At 38.2% G+C, this 20206-nt stretch overlaps 2 protein-coding genes across 2 annotated transcripts in view; both read left to right on the top strand.

Annotated features, from left to right (window-relative positions):
• Positions 1–1283: 1283 nt before the first annotated feature.
• Positions 1284–4345, top strand: LOC127417814 (interleukin-12 subunit beta-like). The gene is made up of 7 exons (XM_051658065.1): positions 1284–1380; positions 1888–2157; positions 2399–2510; positions 2627–2805; positions 3717–3886; positions 4023–4129; positions 4282–4345. The coding sequence occupies exons 1-7, from the start codon at positions 1284–1286 to the stop codon at positions 4343–4345; spliced, it is 999 nt and encodes a 332-aa protein (XP_051514025.1).
• Positions 4346–5956: 1611 nt separating this feature from the next.
• The window catches only part of LOC127418136 (RING finger protein 145-like), a 40775-nt gene continuing 26525 nt past the window's right edge, over positions 5957–20206 (top strand). Inside the window, exons 1-3 of the mRNA XM_051658531.1 lie at positions 5957–6220; positions 7560–7803; positions 19251–19359. Of these exons, the coding sequence (XP_051514491.1) occupies positions 7620–7803; positions 19251–19359 (293 nt within the window). The 5' untranslated portion in view covers positions 5957–6220; positions 7560–7619. The remainder of the gene's footprint in view (positions 6221–7559; positions 7804–19250; positions 19360–20206) is intronic.

The following is a 20206-nucleotide window of genomic DNA, read 5'->3' as shown; positions in this document are numbered from 1 at the left end:
GTTATTCTTTGTTATGGGTTTAATATCCACTGAAAAACATTGTGTGTCATGTGGTAGCATCCTAATTTAATTGGGTTTATTTAGGGGGAATAAATATTATTAAATATGATTACAGTTTTCTGAATCGCTAAAACACATTTCTTGAAAACTTCACCCATTTTTGCACAACTTCAAACACAAAACCAAATCTTCAAACTACATTCACAAAACCACTGACTCTTTGGGCAAAATCAAACAATCTCCTCAAAACCATTTAATCTGTGCTCCAAATCAAAAAATGCTTTCAGATCATACACACAGCAAGTCAATATATAAACACTACAGAGCATTCATTAGACACTACATCAGAAAATGGAGAACACAACGTCCAGGGCATGTAGTTACAGATTTTTTTTAATTTTTTTTATTTTTTTTTTAGTAAGCGTATTTTCAATTACTGTAAAAAAAAAAAGAAAAAAAAAAAAAAACTATAGTAATCACAACTTACAGTAGTACAGTGAATATATTGTATACTGTAAGTACTGCAGGTAATACAGTATTGAATGTCTGTATATTCATCAGCACTTGCATACTGTAAAAATACAGTAGTCCAACTGCAAAACCCCAATGAACAAAGAACACTTTACAGTAAACTCAAAAATGTTGTGCAACTGCAAAATCAAAGTTAATGAGAGATTCATTCTGCCTCAGCATCACGTTTTCACATCATTAGAAACAAGTGTGAACAATTTTGAGTCGTTGTGTGTAAACGATGATAACTGTGTTGTAGTTGTGTTTAACTTTTGCTGCCCGTGTTTACCGTTTTGCAACACAAGTGCATCACGGTGCGAAATGTGTTTTAGTGAGTGAGTATGTGTTTAGAGTTTTGTATAAAGAGTGATTGATTCGACAAATGGGTTTAGACCACTGAGCATTTGGTTCAGAGAATGGGGTTTAGTGTTTTAGCAATTCAGAAAAACTGTAAATCACTTTATTAGGTGATACCAAAAAAGTAATATTCAAGGGTTAGGTCAAATAGAAATAAAGCATTAAGGTAACAATAACTGGTTACTATTTTTTACAGTGTACTTTAAGGTGCTATTTCCACCTGACCAAACCCTTAAAAATAGTTTTGTTAGTGAAACCTAATGTGGTCAAGTTGATTAATAATTTTGACTTATGAAGCACAATGTTTTAGTTACTTTACAAAATATTTGCTACAGTGTAAGAGTACAATATCTAAATCAAAATCTAAAGTTTTTTTTTCTTTTCTTTTTTTTTTTTTTTCTGTCTTTTACCAACAGATGTTTTTTCTCTTGTTTGAATCTTTGTTGTTCCTCCAGTTCTTTGCGGTGGGAGCAATCAAAATACCTGAGAGCTACTGGACACTCAAACCAAATGGTTTGTTTGTCTGAATCAAGTCCAAGACATTTCCTTTTCATTTTTTATTTCTAAAAATAATGCTACATACTGTACTCCTGGAATAAAATTAACACTGGCTTGCCTAAAGTGTTGTTTGTTTGTTTGTTTTTCTTTTTTCTTTTCTTTTCTTTTTTTTTTTTTTTTTTTTTTCTTTTCTTTTTTTTGGTGCTTATTTTAATATATTCCCATACATAAATCTACATAAATCACATGCAGTATATGCAACAAATATTTCAAAATACTTTTTTTATATTTAAATATTTAACTGTTTTATATATATATATATATATATATATATATATATATATATATATATATATATATACACTGTATGTTCATGAATGACAGGTTTCTGTGTGGGTTGATGCTTTTATTATGTTAATATATATATATATATATATATATATATATATATATATATATATATATTCATGTATTATTGATTGTATCTCTCATTCATGTTCTTTTTCAATTGTCGGTCATCAGTGCTTGTGGTGGATGTGGACACAGATAAAGATGTCAACATGGTAGAAGTACCCCTCATCTGTGGAGAAGCCTATGAAGGGGAAAATGTTACATGGACCAAAAACCAAGGGGAAGGCCTGGAGGCAAAAGGAAACAAGATTACAGTTACAATAGAGGGGTGGAAGGGGGGCAACTACTCCTGTTTCAACACTGAGGGCTCCTACCTGAACCATTCACTGGTGCTTGCTCAGTGGACTTTCAGGAAGATTATCAAGAACACACCCGACAAAGGTAAAACTATCTTTTACATTCTAATAATATAGCACTTGGTGAAATCTCTTTTGTACAGTTAATTTGACATTTTTAAAGCTTTTAATGCAAAACACATTAATTTCTACTGTCACTGCATTTTGAAGTGAATTTCAATGTGCCTCTTAGACAACACAGTTGTTTTCCATTTGTTTAAATCACAAACATCAATATCACAGATTAACCAAGTGGTTTCAAAAGTATTTTTTTTTAAACTAACTAGGTTACATCCATTGTTCAACAAATAACTATGGAGGCTCCTTCCAATGTTCCTGGACATGGGGTGCGAACAGGGATGGACGCGTTGCTGTTGTTGCTCATATCAAAGCCACACGGTAAGTTTCCCAGTTTTGCTATTGGAAATAGACTTATTCACTATTGCAATCAGTGCTGATGTGAGGGGTGTGGGGGAAAAACTAAAAGACTCAGACTTATTCTCATCTACATCTAGATCTCACAGTGAAAGCAACATCAACTGCCATCTGGATTCCAGTGGACAGAGTATCACATGCTTAGACCAAGACTACTGTCCCTATGCAGAAGAGGTGGAGCGCATCAACCTAACCATCTACTTCAGAAGCAACTTTGTTGTAGAAACCTACTCCACAAAGTTTTATATCATGGATATTGGTAAGATCTCGAAAACATCTAGGAGTGCCATTACTGAGATGGGTCCTTAGAATATCTTGTACAATTTTGTACAAGACTTATATTATACAACAGTTCCAGTCCAATACTTTGATTAGACAAACAGCATTCTTGGACAGGCAATTGGGCAAGCTCTTGCATGTGTGATATTGCTTAATCACAGTACATATACAATAAATAGTGGCAACCTGTAATTGTTACCTTAAGGATATATTTCCACTTAATCTAACCCTTAAAAACTGCATTTGTTGGTGGAACCTGATGTAGTCAGGTTCACTGAGTCATATTAAAAGGATAGTTCACCAAAAAATACAAATTTTCACATCATGTACTTACCCTCATGGCATCCCAGATGTGTATTACTTACTTTCTTCTGCTGAACACAAATGTAGATTTTTAGAAGAATATTTCAGCTCACTCTCGAAGCAAGTGAATGGCGGACAGAATTTCGAAGCTCCAAAAAGCACATAAAGTCAGCATAAAAATAATCCATACAACTCTAGTGGTTCAATCCATGTTTTCTGAAGTGATATGATAGGTGTGGGTGAGAAGCAGATCGATATTTAAGTCCTCAAAGAATGCGAGTCATCCAAAACAATAGAAGAATGTGAACGTGAAAGTGGACATTTAAATACTGATATGTTTCTCACCCACACCTATCATATCACTTCTGAAGACATGGATTTAACCACTGGAGTCATATGGATTACTTTTTTGATGCTTTTATGTGCTTTTTGGGGCATCACAATTTTTGGTTGAGCAATTTCTTTAAACAATATTTTTTTGGCTTATACCTGTTAATTTAGATGTTACCACAATTTAGGTACCTAGTATGGAAGCAACAGACCACTCATCGGAATGAGAAACATTTAATATTTTTCTCCATTCCATAGTGAAGCCTGATATGGTAGTGATTAACGGGATCAATCAAACATCTGTAGAACTAGGATATCCACAATCCTGGAGCACACCAGCCTCCTACTTCCCTCTCACCTTCCAAGTAAAAGAGATTCGCTGTCGGAAACGCAACAAATGTGACTGCTCCAATCCCAACTCACAAGAGGTACTGTTTATCCTGAAAGACATGTCTGGATAACCGCTACATAACAAAAGCTTGGCATTTAAAAAGGTATTTTATATTTGTAGGTTATAATAAATTGTAATCATATAACAACATGTGCAATTATTAATCATCATAGGAGATTGTAAAAAGTCACCAGCTACCAGTGACAAAAGGGATGACCGTATGTGTGAGAGCACGGGATGAATTCTGTAATTCCTCTTGGAGTGAGTGGAGCCAGCACAAGTATGTATATTTAATATCTGTAAAATTATTTAGCAGATCTAAGAGTTTAAGTTCCATATATATCCCCAATAAATGATTTGAACAGTTTTTGTTTTTAGAAAAGATTGAAGAAACACTGTAATGCAAACCTTCTCTATCTCTTTTTTCCCCAGATGTAATACCAGGAAGAACAGGAGACAGAGGAACCGAAAAAACAAGTTAAATAAGATATTCTAATTTATTATGCATACTTTTGCAGTCATTTTAAGCAGAATGTTGCTTTCTGTAGTTATAAATGATGACTGACTCCTACAACCTGTTAGAACTACTTTGACCATGCTGTATAATGCAATACAAACACATAATGTGTTCTTGTAATAATTTATGTATTTTTCAATCCATTCTATAAAAGAATGAATTCTATTTATGAATGTATTTATAATGATTGAAATGTTACTGATGTCCTTCCATTAATATGTGACATAAAATACACATGACCTTAATTCAGTCTTGAGTGTATCCATTGTGTATCCCATGTCACACCAATTATGAACTTCCATATAGTATGCACAGTAGCTTGCTAAATATTACACACATTAGCAAGGTATGGACTGAGTTGCGGTCCTAATTATGTGCAAATGTCTTTTCTTACTTTATAGATCCCACACAAGACTGTGCAGAGAAAACAAGACAGGAATTACTGTCACAGAGAGTGGAGCAAAATTGTGTGCCATTCCTGACATTTTAAAGGGTCTCTCTACAGAACTTCGACATCAGAGCAGAAGAACCACTCATCCCTGTTGATTGCTGATTGTACAAGTGTTGTGTAAAATCAAACCATGCTTTGAAGCCTAGAAAAACACATGTGATTTATTTGTGATATTTAATCATTATGAATTGCCTATTATGAAAAACATAGGTGGTGGATTTTTGGAAGTGATTCAATTTGTGTTTCATGTGGTAATTTTGAGGAACCAACTCAAGCAAAGCTGGCATTCAATAACTGTGGCCAAATTGGCATTCAAGGTATTAAATAACAAAGAGAGTGGAAAAAAAGAACAGAAACAAAAGAAAAACAAAAAACAAAGGGGAAATGCCATTAGAGGGAGTCTCAAGCAGATCTAAATGACTGGAATTCTACTAGTCAACATCCAGATAATTAATGTGTTTTAAATTTTAAAAGAGGTGAGAATATATCATTAAAATCATTACATATAATGCATTTTGTAAAGAACCTGTACATTGTCTGCATTTATTTGGTTTTAAAAAAAGGTATGATTAATGTATTTATTCTTAAAGTCCATATTAAATCAAAATTAGAATTAAAATTGGTTGTGAACAGGGCTTGACGCTGTTTTCATATACTGTACATTACACGTCATATTCTAATTTGAATGACCTGTGACAATGTATTTTCATTGTGATTTCGTAAAGCCTCACCACTACTATGAGTGAATTAGGCAAAGTTATACAGCGCTTCTTGGGAAGGCCACAGTCCCTCCTTATCAGAGTCTTTTCAGGGCAAGTGTGACAAGTGTTTGATCTGAGAACCATTTCCTCAACATCATTATGAGAGGCAGTGAAGAGGGTAAAGATTGCTGGCCTACTAATGAAGTATAGAGACTAAAAGAGAATATTGGCTCACTCCCTTACAATTCCCCATTCAGTGTGCATAAATTAAATTTGTAACCACATTTTGTGGTATTCACAGACCGTGGTCACGTTCATTATAGACTATGGCTGATCATCTTTACAGCACAGTTGCCACCGTGATTGCTGAGTCGTCTAGTCTCACTCCTTATCAGTTCACCTATCCCACCCCCTCTCTTCCTCTTTTTCTGTCTGTCTTCAACGTGTGCCCTCATGATGCCACTGCGCTCGGTAATCCGCTCTCAGCTGCGCACATGCTCAGTACTGATCACTGTGGCAATCTGTAATGGCTGCGGGATGATGTGAAACGAGTCTCGGTGCCTCGCCGCGTATTTTCGGTAGGAATGCCATTTCCCTGAGACCGCCAACCACTCCATTCATTCCTCCGTCAACATGGTTGACATCCGACAGAAGAATAAAGGTCGGACGGCGTAGTCGAGAGCACTTGAGAATCACAATCGTGTGAGTTGACTGTTTATTTTTTATTTGTGAATTGCGGTTCAGGTTCAAAGCCGGGTTTGTTATCCGAGGTCACTACAGTTCATAGCAGCAGCAGAGAGAGAGAGAGAGAGAGAGAGAGAGAGAGAGAGAGAGAGAGAGAGAGATTGTAGCTATCTCCATCAAATTGTCATCTCCATCAAATTGTCATGAATAACGTATGATTAAATACCACATATATATTCGTTCATGTTTCCTTCTAATAGAGACGATTAACACCGTGTTTCACAACGCCGCATCAGTTAGGCTACAATTAACATATTTCTGTAACAGGCTATATATTAATATATCACATGATCAAGTTTATTTGTATCATGTATAAATTAATAGAACGGGGAAAAAACAATATTTTCATAGGCAGCTTATTTAGTAGGCTACTGCAACAGGCTTAGGGGCCGTTCACACCGAAGCGTTTTCGCGTCCGTCTTTGTTGTTTTAAATTAGTTTTCCTATGCAAACGTGTTAGACGGACGTGTTTGACCGTTGCGCCGCGTTTCGTGCTGGAGCGCCACGTTTTACAGACGCTGTCAATTAAAAAAAAAAAAAAACGTATAAAAAACTTTGAAAAGCTTCTCGAGAGACTTGCGTAGTGCTCTATTTGTGGCGCTGAGTTTAGCTTGTTTTAGGGCGAGGACGCGTTCGGTGTGAACGGACCCTTGTGGTTGAAAGTAGCTGCGTTTAGCCAGTCACACACAATGAATTTTCAATGAGTGCGGGGTTACTACAGTTCATTTCGGCACTGCACGTGTCTCTCGCTGGCTAGCATTACGGGCTGCACAAGAGCAATTTACCATTATCCCCCGTTACAATTATGTAACCTCAATGATGTACAGCAGAACACCGATACTGATACATCGCAACAATTTGCCATATTGTTACTGTTTCCCTATAGACAAGGCTGCTGTTTACAGTGTGCTGAGGAGAATTTTTGCACCCACTTACTTGAAGACACTGGGTTATGCTATACTATAGATAATATTGTAACTGGGCTTTAATGTTGGTTTTGGTAGCCATTTTTTTATGTGTTTTAAGGAAAAATAAATTGGTTATTTAATACCCAATGTGTTTGACTGCCCATTAGACACATTGCACAATGTTGTCTTGTCACAGTTTACATTTCGTCTGTCTGATTATAGCCGAAGCACAAACTTTTTGCACCTGTATTCGGCTGGTAAAGGAGCAGTGATTTTAATGCATTTTTTTCTTTTCTGTTTAAATCTTTCTTTGAAACAAGACTTCTTTTTCACTGACAGTGATGCTCCTTTCTCTGTCTCTCTGTTTTTCTCTACCTATCCTCTATCAGTGAAGTGCTGGTGTGTGATAGTGCCAGTGAACTGTGTGTGGTTGGCGGTAGTCAGGTGTGATGGCTGTGAAAGAGCGGGTGGAGGCGGTGCTGAATGTGGGCCTGCGGATCCCCAGTATCATGTTGCTGGAGGTGCTGTACCGCTGGGATGTCAGCTCCTTCTTCCAGAAGATCCAGAGGAGCAGCCTCAACAATAACCCCCTCTTCCAGTACAAGTACCTAGCCCTCTATCTGCACTATGTGGGTGAGTGCCACACCATTTTTCTCTGTTAACTTCTTAAATCCAGTGCTGTCTAAGTAACACTAGGCAAAAAGTGTCAGAAGAACTACAGATTTTAGATGTATACCATGGTAGTACCATGGTATTTCTGGTTTAAACAGGTTGATGACATGCTATTATAATCCACCTAAAACAATTTTCAGAAGCATTAAGCTAATTATTTTATAATTACAATGCATGCAGTCCTTAGGACCATATTAATTATAGACTACATGGAATATATACACTGGCAGCCAAAAGTTTGGAATAATGTACAGATTTTGCTGTTTTGGAAGGAAATTGGTACTTTAATTCACCAAAGTGGCATTCAACTGATCACAAAGTATAGTCAGGACATTACTGATGTAAAAAACAGCACCATCACTATTTGAAAAAAGTCATTTTTGATCAAATATAGACAGGCTCCATTTCCAGCAGCCATCACTCCAACATCTTATCCTTGAGTAATCATGCTAAATTGCTAATTTGGTACTAGAAAATCACTTTCATTATATCAAACACAGTTGAAAGCAATTTGGTTCGTTAAATGAAGCTTAACATTGTCTTTGTGTTTGTTTTCGAGTTGCCACAGTATGCAATAGATTGGCATGTCTTAAGGTCAATTTTAGGTCAAAAATGGCAAAAAAGAAACCACTTTCTCTAGAAACTCGTCAGTCAATCATTGTTTTGAGGAATGAAGGCTATACAATGCTTGAAATTGCCAAAAAACTGAAGCTTTCATACAAAGGTGTACACTACAGTCTTCAAAGGAACAGGTCATCCAAAAATGAAAGTTCTCTCATCATTTACTCACCCTCTTGCCATCCCAAAAATGTATGACTTTTTTTCTTCTGCAGAACACAAATGAAGATTTTTTAGAAGAATATTTCAGCTCTGTAGGTCCAGAAAATCCAAGTAAATGGTGGCCAGAACTTTGAAGCTCCTAATATCACAAAAATGCAACATAAAAGTAATCCATACTACTCCAGTTGTTTAATCCATATCTTCTAAAGTGAAATGATAGGTGTGGATGAGAAACAGATCAATATTTAAGTCCTTTTTTTACTGTAAATGTCCACTCACTTTCATATTCTTCTTGTTTTGTTTTTGGCGATTCACATTCTTCCTGCATATCGCCACCTACTGGGCAGGGAGGAGAATTTATCATAAAGGACATAAATAATTTATCTGTTTCTCACCCACACTTATCATATCTCTTCTGAAAACATGGATTTAATCACTGGAGTTGTATGGATTACTTTTATGCTCCCTTTATGTGCTTTTTGGAGCTTCCAGTTTCATTCACTTGCACTGAATGGACCAACAGAGCTGAGATAAATATCTGAAAATATTTAAAAATATTTGTTTGTGTACAGCAGAAGAAAGAAAGTCATACACATCTGGGATGGCATGAGGGTGAATAATGAGAAAAATATCATTTTTTGGTGAGCTATTCCTTTAATAAGAAAATAATTCAGTCCCATAATATATATCAGAGTACTATAATGTTACCATCTGATACAATCACTGTACCATGGTAGGTTTTGTAAGGAAATATATGGCTGATATCATTGTGTACAGAAAGTTTTTTTCTGAAGCAATAATCGATCCTCTGTTCCCTCCTTGCTTCATAAAACCTGGCAAAGCTAAATAATAAGTATGCTGTTATCAAAGATAGACTTGTTTAATACTGTGGTTAGTTTTAGTAGTTGAAGATACTTTCCAATTGGAAATAGAAAGAAGTTTTAGAGGTCAGACAGGTGGTCTATTCATCACATTACCCCAGAGTGGCACTCTATTTCTGAGGGCATTTGGAAAATGGTGGCACATGCGGAGAAATGATTGAGAATGAAAAAAAGAAATAAAAATGAAATTGAAAAAAAAATAAAAAAATCACCAAATGATTTATAAATGAACTCAGGTCAGGCCTGAGTTGTTTGCACCTACTCTTTCACTGTTTGTTTACCCTGTGGTACTGCTGACAGTGGTTGAGTCATAGGCGACTGGTTCATGCCACAGGTCTCCCATACAGCCCCTTGTCCTAAGTTTTCAAAAGACTCCGTGGAGCATGGCATCAGCCGCCATTCATCTACTACACTGCCAAACAGACCCAGCTCATGAGTTATGGGATTGTGCTGTATTGATGTGTTTGTCTGTGAGCGATATGAAACATTTGAAAATTTGTTTTTGTTTGTTAATGATTCATTTACCCCTCCTCAGTTGTCCATGTTCTTTTTTCCTTGTCCATACTATCTGAAAGTGTTTCTGACATTTGAAGAACAAATTTTAGATTTTGGATCATCTGAAAACTTCAGTAAAATTTAACCCAAATAATCCCAGTGTTAAACTGTTTATAAACCTTGATTAAAACCACAGACTCCAGGAAAGCGTTTGCAGCAGTTGTTTGTCTACTAGTCAAAGGAGCAAACCCTAATGTCCCTGATTTATCGTGTGTGTGTGTGTGTGTGTGGTCATGCGCTATACACAAGTGGCTGTTGTATACCCTGGAGAGGAGGTATTTAAGATTACAGTACATACGGATGTGTTCGTACAATAGAACTTCTCATAATGACTCTAGAACATCGAACACCACCCACCAAATTCAAAGCGCAAAAACAATGCTTCTTGTTTATACATTGTTTAAATGAAAATGCTACCTGAAGACATCTACAAACAAATATGCAAACTTGAATATTGGCACCAGTTAATATAATGTATTATTGAAAACAAACAGACATTATTTGTTTTTCTCAGTTATTACACAAAGCAGTAGCCAACAATCGAGTTAATTTTTCTATTTCTGCACTGCGCTTTATTACTGGGTGGATACTCTGACATAAGCTATTGCTTGGAAGCAATGACTAGGTGTTGACATTTCACAGCTACCTCTAGCAGAGCCCTTATTGGTGTTCTGTTTAATAGGGATGCAGCAGCTTCTGTTCTTGGCTGTAGCTTTGTTTTGCAGGTGCAACTTGTCCAATGTAGTTGGTGTTTCAGTACCCTCAGGACCCCTGCTGAATGGCGGGCAGAGTCCAGCTAGCTCCCACAAGTGAAAAGTGCTCCTATCAGGAGAAACTTTGGTGGACTTCTTTTATGTGAGGCTTGCTGGGTTTGTCTTTGTATTGAGATAACTCACCTGGCCCTGAGAAGCTCCTGTATAATTGTACGATAACAACATAAAAAGAATAGGTCTGTCCACTCTGTCGAAAATTTCAATTTCACTGAGCCAAAATCTGACACACTAGGCTATTAGGACTAAAAGAGATGGCCTTCCTTACACAAGGTAAGGCAACTTTTCTTCAGTACAGCTTTATATATTATGTTCAAGCTGTTAAAATTATATACAGGTGCATCTCAATAAATTAGAATGTCGTGGAAAAGTTCATTTATTTCAGTAATTCAACTTAAATTGTGAAACTCGTGTATTAAATAAATTCAATGCACACAGACTGAAGTAGTTTAAGTCTTTGGTTCTTTTAATTGTGATGATTTTGGCTCACATTTTACAAAAACCCACCAATTCACTATCTCAAAAAATTAGAATACATCATAAGACTAATAAAAAAAAACATTTTTAGTGAATTGTTGGCCTTCTGGGAAGTATGTTCATTTACTGTATATGTACTCAATACTTGGTAGGGGCTCCTTTTGCTTTAATTACTGCCTCAATTTGGCGTGGCATGGAGGTGATCAGTTTGTGGCACTGCCGAGGTGGTAAGGAAGCCCAGGTTTCTTTGACAGTGGCCTTCAGCTCATCTGCATTTTTTGGTCTCTTGTTTCTCATTTTCCTCTTGACAATACCCCATAGATTCTCTATGGGGTTCAGGTCTGGTGAGTTTGCTGGCCAGTCAAGCACACCAACACCATGGTCATTTAACCAACTTTTGGTGCTTCTGGCAGTGTGGGCAGGTGCCAAATCCTGCTGGAAAATGAAATCAGCATCTTTAAAAAGCTGGTCAGCAGAAGGAAGCATGAAGTGCTCCAAAATTTCTTGGTAAACGGGTGCAGTGACTTTAGTTTTCAAAAAACACAATGGACCAACACCAGCAGATGACATTGCACCCCAAATCATCACAGACTGTGGAAACTTAACACTGGACTTCAAGCAACTTGGGCTATGAGCTTCTCCACCCTTCCTCCAGACTCTAGGACCTTGGTTTCCAAATGAAATACAAAACTTGCTCTCATCTGAAAAGAGGACTTTGGACCACTGGGCAACAGTCCAGTTCTTCTTCTCCTTATCCCAGGTAAGACGCCTCTGACGTTGTCTGTGGTTCAGGAGTGGCTTAACAAGAGGAATACGACAACTGTAGCCAAATTCCTTGACACGTCTGTGTGTGGTGGCTCTTGATGCCTTGACCCCAGCCTCAGTCCATTCCTTGTGAAGTTCACCCAAATTCTTGAATCGATTTTGCTTGACAATCCTCATAAGGCTGCGGTTCTCTCGGTTGGTTGTGCATCTTTTTCTTCCACACTTTTTCCTTCCACTCAACTTTCTGTTAACATGCTTGGATACAGCACTCTGTGAACAGCCAGCTTCTTTGGCAATGAATGTTTGTGGCTTACCCTCCTTGTGAAGGGTGTCAATGATTGTCTTCTGGACAACTGTCAGATCAGCAGTCTTCCCCATGATTGTGTAGCCTAGTGAACCAAACTGAGAGACCATTTTGAAGGCTCAGGAAACCTTTGCAGGTGTTTTGAGTTGATTAGCTGATTGGCATGTCACCATATTCAAATTTTTTGAGATAGTGAATTGGTGGGTTTTTGTTAAATGTGAGCCAAAATCATCACAATTAAAAGAACCAAAGACTTAAACTACTTCAGTCTGTGTGCATTGAATTTATTTAATACATGAGTTTCACAATTTGAGTTGAATTACTGAAATAAATGAACTTTTCCACGACATTCTAATTTATTGAGATGCACCTGTATATTCTGGGCTTTAGCTCTGCCATGTGGCCTATCCTCTTTTAGAAAGTCAGTCATTACAAGTTACCTGAATTTTTGTTTGTTTCTTAATGTTTTTGAATTTCAAGGCTTATCTTAAATGCTTAAAATGAGTTTTGTAGACAAATATAAATGATGTGTTCCATTGCAAACCCTTTTTTTTTTAATGGATGAGTTGGACTGGATAGAGAAGGAAAAAGCAGCCAACAAGTGCTCAGCAAACATGGGAACTTCTGTAATAGTCTGTCAAGCTTCCAGGTTGGCACCTCATGAAGTTTGTTTAGAGAATGCAGAGCTGTAATCCAGGTCAAAGGGTGGCTATAATTCCCATACTTTTGTGTTATTTCATAGATTGTTTGATGACTTGAAAAACGTACAAAATGGTAATAATTAGGAATGAGTTTGTGTGTTTGATTGGTAGAATAGGCTACATATAGGAGAGGATTGTGCTTTGACTGATGGCACTACAGCAGGGAGGTTAAATTGAGATGTGGAGAACCTCTACTGTCAGCAAGATCACAGGCACCTTCCATCTGATAATATGAGCTGTCTTTCAAAATTTTATCCCACTACAAACCTGGCCAAGTCCTCTGCTCTTTGACTTGGCGAGAGGTTCCTCATATTTCAGTGCCAACATTATCCCCAGGTACTTTAATTGCATTGTTCAAAGCTAGTGTGCCAGTATACTCTCCATTAGTCTATACTGAGATAAACTTGTGTCTTGCCACTGCAGCACAATATTTCCACCATCACATTTCTTTTCCAAAGACAATAGAACACATAGTTTTTAACTTACATTTTGTATTGGGAGAAGAATATTTAAATGACTTTAAGTGCAACTGCCAAGCAAAAGGTCACTATATCTTCTCTATAGTAGCCATTAGAAATTTTCAGATGGCTACTATAGCATCTGTTTTTGGTGTGTGTTTTTGAGAGGATGCTTTTGTTTGTTGAGGGGAGGGTTTGTGTCTATAAAGTTGCAATCAATATTATTCAACCCCCCCGACCAGCAATACATTCTGGTGATGTGAATTAAAACATATCAACTAAAACCTCAGTAAACCATCAAAGTAAGTTTTTAATACACATGAGTAATTTTGAGAACAAAGAGTTCAGTTTACCCACATTTTAAAATAAAAAATTACTAATTCTCTCCACAAATGTCGTGTCAAATATATTCAAATCCCAAAGTCATTCATTTGTGGAGCATCTTTATCCTTAATAACAGTAAATAAATGTTTCAGGTAAGTGTTCTCAAGCTTCGGACACCTCCTCTATTGGAATTTTTACACATTTCTCATGGGCAAAAGCTTCCAGCTCATTGACATTCTTTGGTTTCTGTGCTGCCACTGCTTCCTTGAAATCCCAACAAAGGTTTGCAATGGGATTTTAATGATGGACTGAAAGGGCCATTTAAGGACATTCCACAACCTATCCCTGAACCACATTTTGGACAACTTGGATGTATCCTTGGTCTTATTGTCTTGCTGGAAAGTCCAGTGATCACCGAGTTTCAATTTACACACTGAAGGCATCACATTTTTCATGCCAAAATGGCCTGATACCTGAAAGAATCCATGGTGTCAGTCACATAGTCAGGATAGCCGTTTCCTGCAGCCGCAAAACACCCCCATAACAGGACTGACCCACCTCCATGCTTTACTGTGGGGATGGTGTCGTTCTTGTCATCACCTTGTCATCTTACTCCAGACGTACTGCTGACCCATGGATCTAAAACTCATTTTCAGTTTAGTGTCATACGTCTATAAAACCTTCTTCCAGGACTCCACAGGTCTTTCCTAATTACTTCTTGAATATTCAGGTCAACATTTCACTTGAAGTTTTGCTTTCTTCCACACCCCAAGAAGGTTGCTGTTGTACCATATTTTAAAAAAAAAGTTATGAATAGTGCTGCCAACTTTGTCTATTGGAAATTGAAGTGCCTTGGAAATGTACTTTTAGCCATGACATTTCTTGTGAAATGAAATAATCTCCTCTATTTGCTTTTGAGACTGCTTATTTTTAATTGCATAGAAATACATTTTTGCTTACAATGCTAAACTTAAATTTTAAAACTTAAATAAGTGCCATTTGCAGATTGATGACTTAATTTTGTTTTAAAACAATTACTTGTGTAGCCTTACATATTTAAGAAACAGCTACATGCAGTAGGGGTTGAATAATTATGACATTGCTGTATTTTTAAAAAATCCTGCTATTTAGAAATATTAGGTTATATATTCACACTATGACTTTGAATGTGTCACTCAACTGATATAGATGTAAAGTTTCAAAATTCTGGGTCATCAGAAAAGCTTACCTTTGTAAATCCTTACTGTCTTGGTGGGGGGGGTTGAATCATTTCGATTGCAACTGTATGTGGTGTGTTGAGTTTGTGAATGGCAGAAGGGTGACTTGGAGGAGCTGGTTACAGGATGAGTGTTGTAAGACAGATAGACAGTTGCGCAACAGGAGGGATCAAGAGGGTTTGGCAGTGGCGTAATGAGGGCTTAATCTGTGCACGCCAAAAGCCTTAATCTCCTTCCTCATCCTGCCTGTGCAGTCTACACACATTAATATAAACATACACATATATATACTGTACACGCGTGTATGTGAACCTGACAATGTATTACAGTACACTTGTTCATTATGATGTGTATGTAATACTGCATGTATTTATTGTTCACAGCACTTGTTTAAGTGAATCCTGCATCTTAAGAGGCATTTTATTACAAGTGTTTCGTTGTAAGGTTGAAGTGTAACGTTGTGTTTATGAAGTGTAACGTTGTGTAATGTTAGCCTGTCTAGCTTTATTGTTTGTTCCACTCCAGCATTTGTTATTAAAGGATTTAAAGTATGTACTCCTGTGTCTCCTCTCTTCCTGTTCCTCTCCAAAAACCCAGCATTACAGAAGGACTGACCTACAAAGAATACGGATTCACTTACCTGCTCATCCTAATGTCTTCCTCTACTCCAGCGATCCCATTCTCCTAGTAAGTCAGACTTCTACGAGCACATCACAGAGCATGGAGCTAACAGGTGTATACATGGAACTGTTCAGGCAGGATCTTCCCCTCTTGGAATATTCCACCAAGTTCATCCAACTCGCTGCTTCAACCCCCATATTGGACTTGTACCTCCAAAACCATTTATGGTATGGGCTTAAACTTTCACCAACCTACAACGCTTCCAGAGGTGGAGAATCTTTCCCTAGCGGATTATATCCTAGCTACACTGAACATTCATTATCCCTCGCTAACTTCTATTACCACGGTTACTCCTCTCCCAGCTTTCTCCACACCTTCCACGGCTCCTTGCTCTATGCCTTCCACGGCTCCTTGCTCTACGCCTTCCACGGCTCCTCCTTCCAAGCCTGCCACGGTCAGCCAACGAGCCAGTGCCTGTAGCCTCAACCATCCCAGAGCCAGTTCTCGCCAGGTTAATAGATCTGGGGCCTGATGTATAAACGTTGCGTATGCGCAAAATTGGCATTGAAATGTGCGAATGCAATTTTCCACGCACATATCATGATTTATAAAAAATAAAAAACCTGCCGTAAAAATGTGCGCACCGTCCGGACACTCTTGACTGTTCGTATGCATTCTTTTACTCGTGTGTGTGAATTGCCGACTCCAGCTGGAAAAATAATGAACTGAACAGACTGATTATAAACTCTGATTTTCATTTAATTTACATTTAGAATAAAAATGTATGTAGTACTTTAAACAGAAGTAATCGTTATCAAGCCAGTAGTTGGCTATATTATTTTTATGTAACTAATTCAAAAGGCATTCAAATATAAGCTGTAAAAGGGAATTATTGGTGTGGGATGCGCTGCGTTTGGAGAACTTTCCTGTGTCATATTAGATAAGGAATATACAGTAACTAAAAATGACAGCGAATATTTCTTAGTTTGAGGTATTTTCTGTTCTATTACAATCATGCACTGAGATAAGTACAGCATTTGAATAAAGATAATCTGTATTGTGATGCGCACTTGACGCTGACTGACGTTAAATGGCTCGGTAAAATGGACAGTAACTATAAGACAGGCACTGCTGGCCACATTCAGTAGTCGAAGAGATCGTTGGAGAGACATGTCTCATCAGAAACAGTATTGTACAGCTGCAAACAGGTACAGCAATGCACATCAAATGTGCTGCCTGCTCCACTTCATCCTGACCCTCATCACAATGAAACCCCCTTCTAGTCTAATAAAAACATATGAAAAGTACATTTGCCGTTCAGCTGTTTTTTGAAAGTAAAATACCAGTCAAATATAAAATCTTAGTAATCCGATGAAATCGGACAATGCTGCACAAAGAATTTTAATAATTTTCATTTTGTTTCCAGTACTAAATATTTCACTTCTCAATAAAAACACCCTTAAAATGATTTAAAAGGTTTTCTGAGAAGCAAAATTACTTGGGTTAGATTTATGTCTGCAAAGATAAAAACATTTTGCCAAGGAATATTCAAGATATATTCTTTGAAAACAAGTTAATATCTTAATAATGTTTCTTCATGGTGCAGCATCTAACTTGTGACATTTACAGTCTTATCTCTTAAAATACAGTTTCTCGTACCGTTAAGTGCAGTAATCACGTATCTGGATGGTGAAATGCATATGATAATTGTATGCAGATGAGGATATGCATAGTAAAAAAAGGCGTTGTACACTCCATATATGGTTATTTTGTGGAGGAGATGGGGTGGAGAATGAATCACGTGCATGTATGCACAATCTTCCGCTAGCTGGGATTTATTAAGGGAACTATGCGCAGGTTCTGCCTTTGGTGTGTACACACACTTTATGGATGAAATCTATGCAAAGTTTTATACGTGAGGCCCCTGGACTTGCTCCCCGCCCTGGTTCCCACCCTAACTACCCTTCATCCTCCGCTGGTTCCAGCCAGCTTAATTGACACTCTGGTACCGTCCAGTGCCCTGGCCCTTCCTCCTCCGCTGGCTCCACTCAAGACTCCTCCTCCTGGTCAGCCGGTTCCCCCCCAAGTCACCGACTTGACCATTGACCCCTGAGATTTCACAGGCAAGGGGATCTGTTGACCCTCCGCCTTGGCCCTCCGATCCCTCATCAACACCTCGGCTCAACGTCCCCTTGTCTCCACTATGGGCCGTCAGCCTATCTGCGTCACCGGGTCCCTTGTCCCTCCAGCTCCGCCTTGGTCCGTCGGTCACCTGGCTCCACCTTTGGCTCCACCAGGGACCTCCTCCAGCTCCGCATTGGTCCTCAGTCCCACCGGCTCTGCCTCGGATCTCCGAGCCTTCGGCGCTGCTTCGGTCCTCCGAGCCCCCAGCTCCACCATGGTCCTTCGAGCCTTCGGCTACGCTCCGGGCACTAAGATCCCTAGTTCTGCTCCACCTTCCATGGCTCTGCCCCTCGAGCCTCTCATGGCTCCGCCTCCCACAGCTCTGCCCTGAGAGCCTTCCATGGCTCTGCCTGCCTTCGTCGAGCCTCTCCTAGCTCTGCCTTCAGAATAGCATACTACGCTTATGATTGCTGCTGTGTTTACTGTACAATATATACAGCAGAAATAGTACTAGTATGGTAGCATGCTAGTCTGAACATAGTAAAAAAAATTTACTGACTTAACGCCACTCGCTAAATTAAACATACATGCAAACATACGTAGTGAGGTCATGCGTCAACGATGTAGTAAACTACTTTTTGGAATGTTTGTATTTGCATATTGCATGCTGATTCACATACAGCATTTTGAAATACCAGGCTGTATGTAGTATCTGAGACAATATTAGTTGGGACGCTGGTATACCAACGCTGAATATGATGGCTCTAGGAATGGAAGTCCCATCTTACATTTAAAAGTGCCAATCACATTTTAGTTTGAGACGTCACCTGTTTTCATGGAGAACGTGCCTATGCATTAGCTGGATCAACCTGAGAAATTTTGTTTTTGCATGATCTGTACAAAAGAAGGACAATTGTTGTTAGATTTTGATGATTTGAAATGTATTTTCTATTTTATTTAATTGCAAGTTTTGTGCTTGGAATTTTGACCAACACTTTTCGAGATTTTGGTCATTCCCCATATAAGTAGATAGGAGCTGTACTTGTACCCATGGAAAATAGCGTACTGCAGGCTGCCCGGAGGCATTACGAACATGGTTGCCGAGTGACCTGACTTGCCTTAAAGGGACTTTGATAGTATATACTGCACAGTTGCAATAAACAATACACTATTATTCCATTCTGAACATAGCCATAGACTCTCTCTGCAGGTGTGACTATCATTGGACTGGATATCCGGATTCAGTCGATGTGCTTTGGCTGTGTGACTTTCTTTCACAGTGTCTCAGTCTGACTGAATGCATTCTCTCTCCTGGTTCAAGAGAGATATTGAGAGAGAGAACTGCTTTCAGAAGCCTTTCTGTATGCTCGACAGCATCCTTACTGAGTGGTCTAACAGCAGTCTCATTCTTTAACTTTCTCTCTATTTCAGGCTACATTCTGAGTCTAGTTCTGCTCACTCTGCCCCGACAACATCTGGTACAGCTCTACCTGTATGTGCTCACTGCTCTGCTGCTGTTCGCTGGTCACCAGATCTCAAGGTGAGAGTTTAGGACTTACATAATAAAGAGATTGACAGTAAAGCTGCTTCCTACCCTAACAGCTCTCGACTTGAGTCTCATCTGCTTGCCAGAAAAATACACTAAAAACACCATGTGCTTGGAAGGTCAGTTGTAGCTGAACCCATTCAGTTAATACAGAAATCACATATATTCTGTGTACTACAGTCTAGACCCTAACTCTAGCTTAAAGTGGTCATGAAATGCTCTTTTTTTTTTTTTTTTTTTTTTTTTTTTTTTTGAGTTTTATTTTCTTCCCTGAGGTCCACTGATAATGTTAGTAAAACATTTTTGCATTAAAACAGTCATAATTTAGTAATATATGATCATTTTCCACCCTGTCTCTGGCATTCTGTCTGAAATGCTTGGTTTTAGCCTAAGCGCCTCCTTAAAACTTCAGTGTAAATGCCCACTGTTAAGATTGGCTAACATCATACAGCCCTTCAAATTCAGCCATATTTGAAACTCAAGAGGAAGAGAATGAACAAGCTCCACAACATTTTAAAACTAAATTTCAGGGTTTACAGATAATGTGTATCCAACAGATTGCATCTGAATATATTTAACTGTTCATCTCAAGCACAACTGTTAACACTCACAGCCTGTCTACACTGGACATGAGAGTCACGTCAAAAACAACAGAACCCATTCTAATCTATGAAGCTGTCTACCATGGAAGCATCCATTGCGGCCCATTTAATTTAGCTTAAATTTAATTTAAATTTTGCACTGCATGTGCTGGCACTACAACTGCCAACACAGATAAACGGTTTAGAAGGTTTGTGTCGACGCACCAGGTGTAGACAGCCTCAAGCTGTTGCGTTGCGTC

The sequence above is a fragment of the Myxocyprinus asiaticus genome, chromosome 27, assembly GCF_019703515.2.
Source record: "Myxocyprinus asiaticus isolate MX2 ecotype Aquarium Trade chromosome 27, UBuf_Myxa_2, whole genome shotgun sequence".
Taxonomy (NCBI): domain Eukaryota; kingdom Metazoa; phylum Chordata; class Actinopteri; order Cypriniformes; family Catostomidae; genus Myxocyprinus; species Myxocyprinus asiaticus.
The sequence above is the reverse complement of the archived record's forward strand: the minus strand, read 5'-3'. Positions and strand labels throughout refer to the sequence as shown.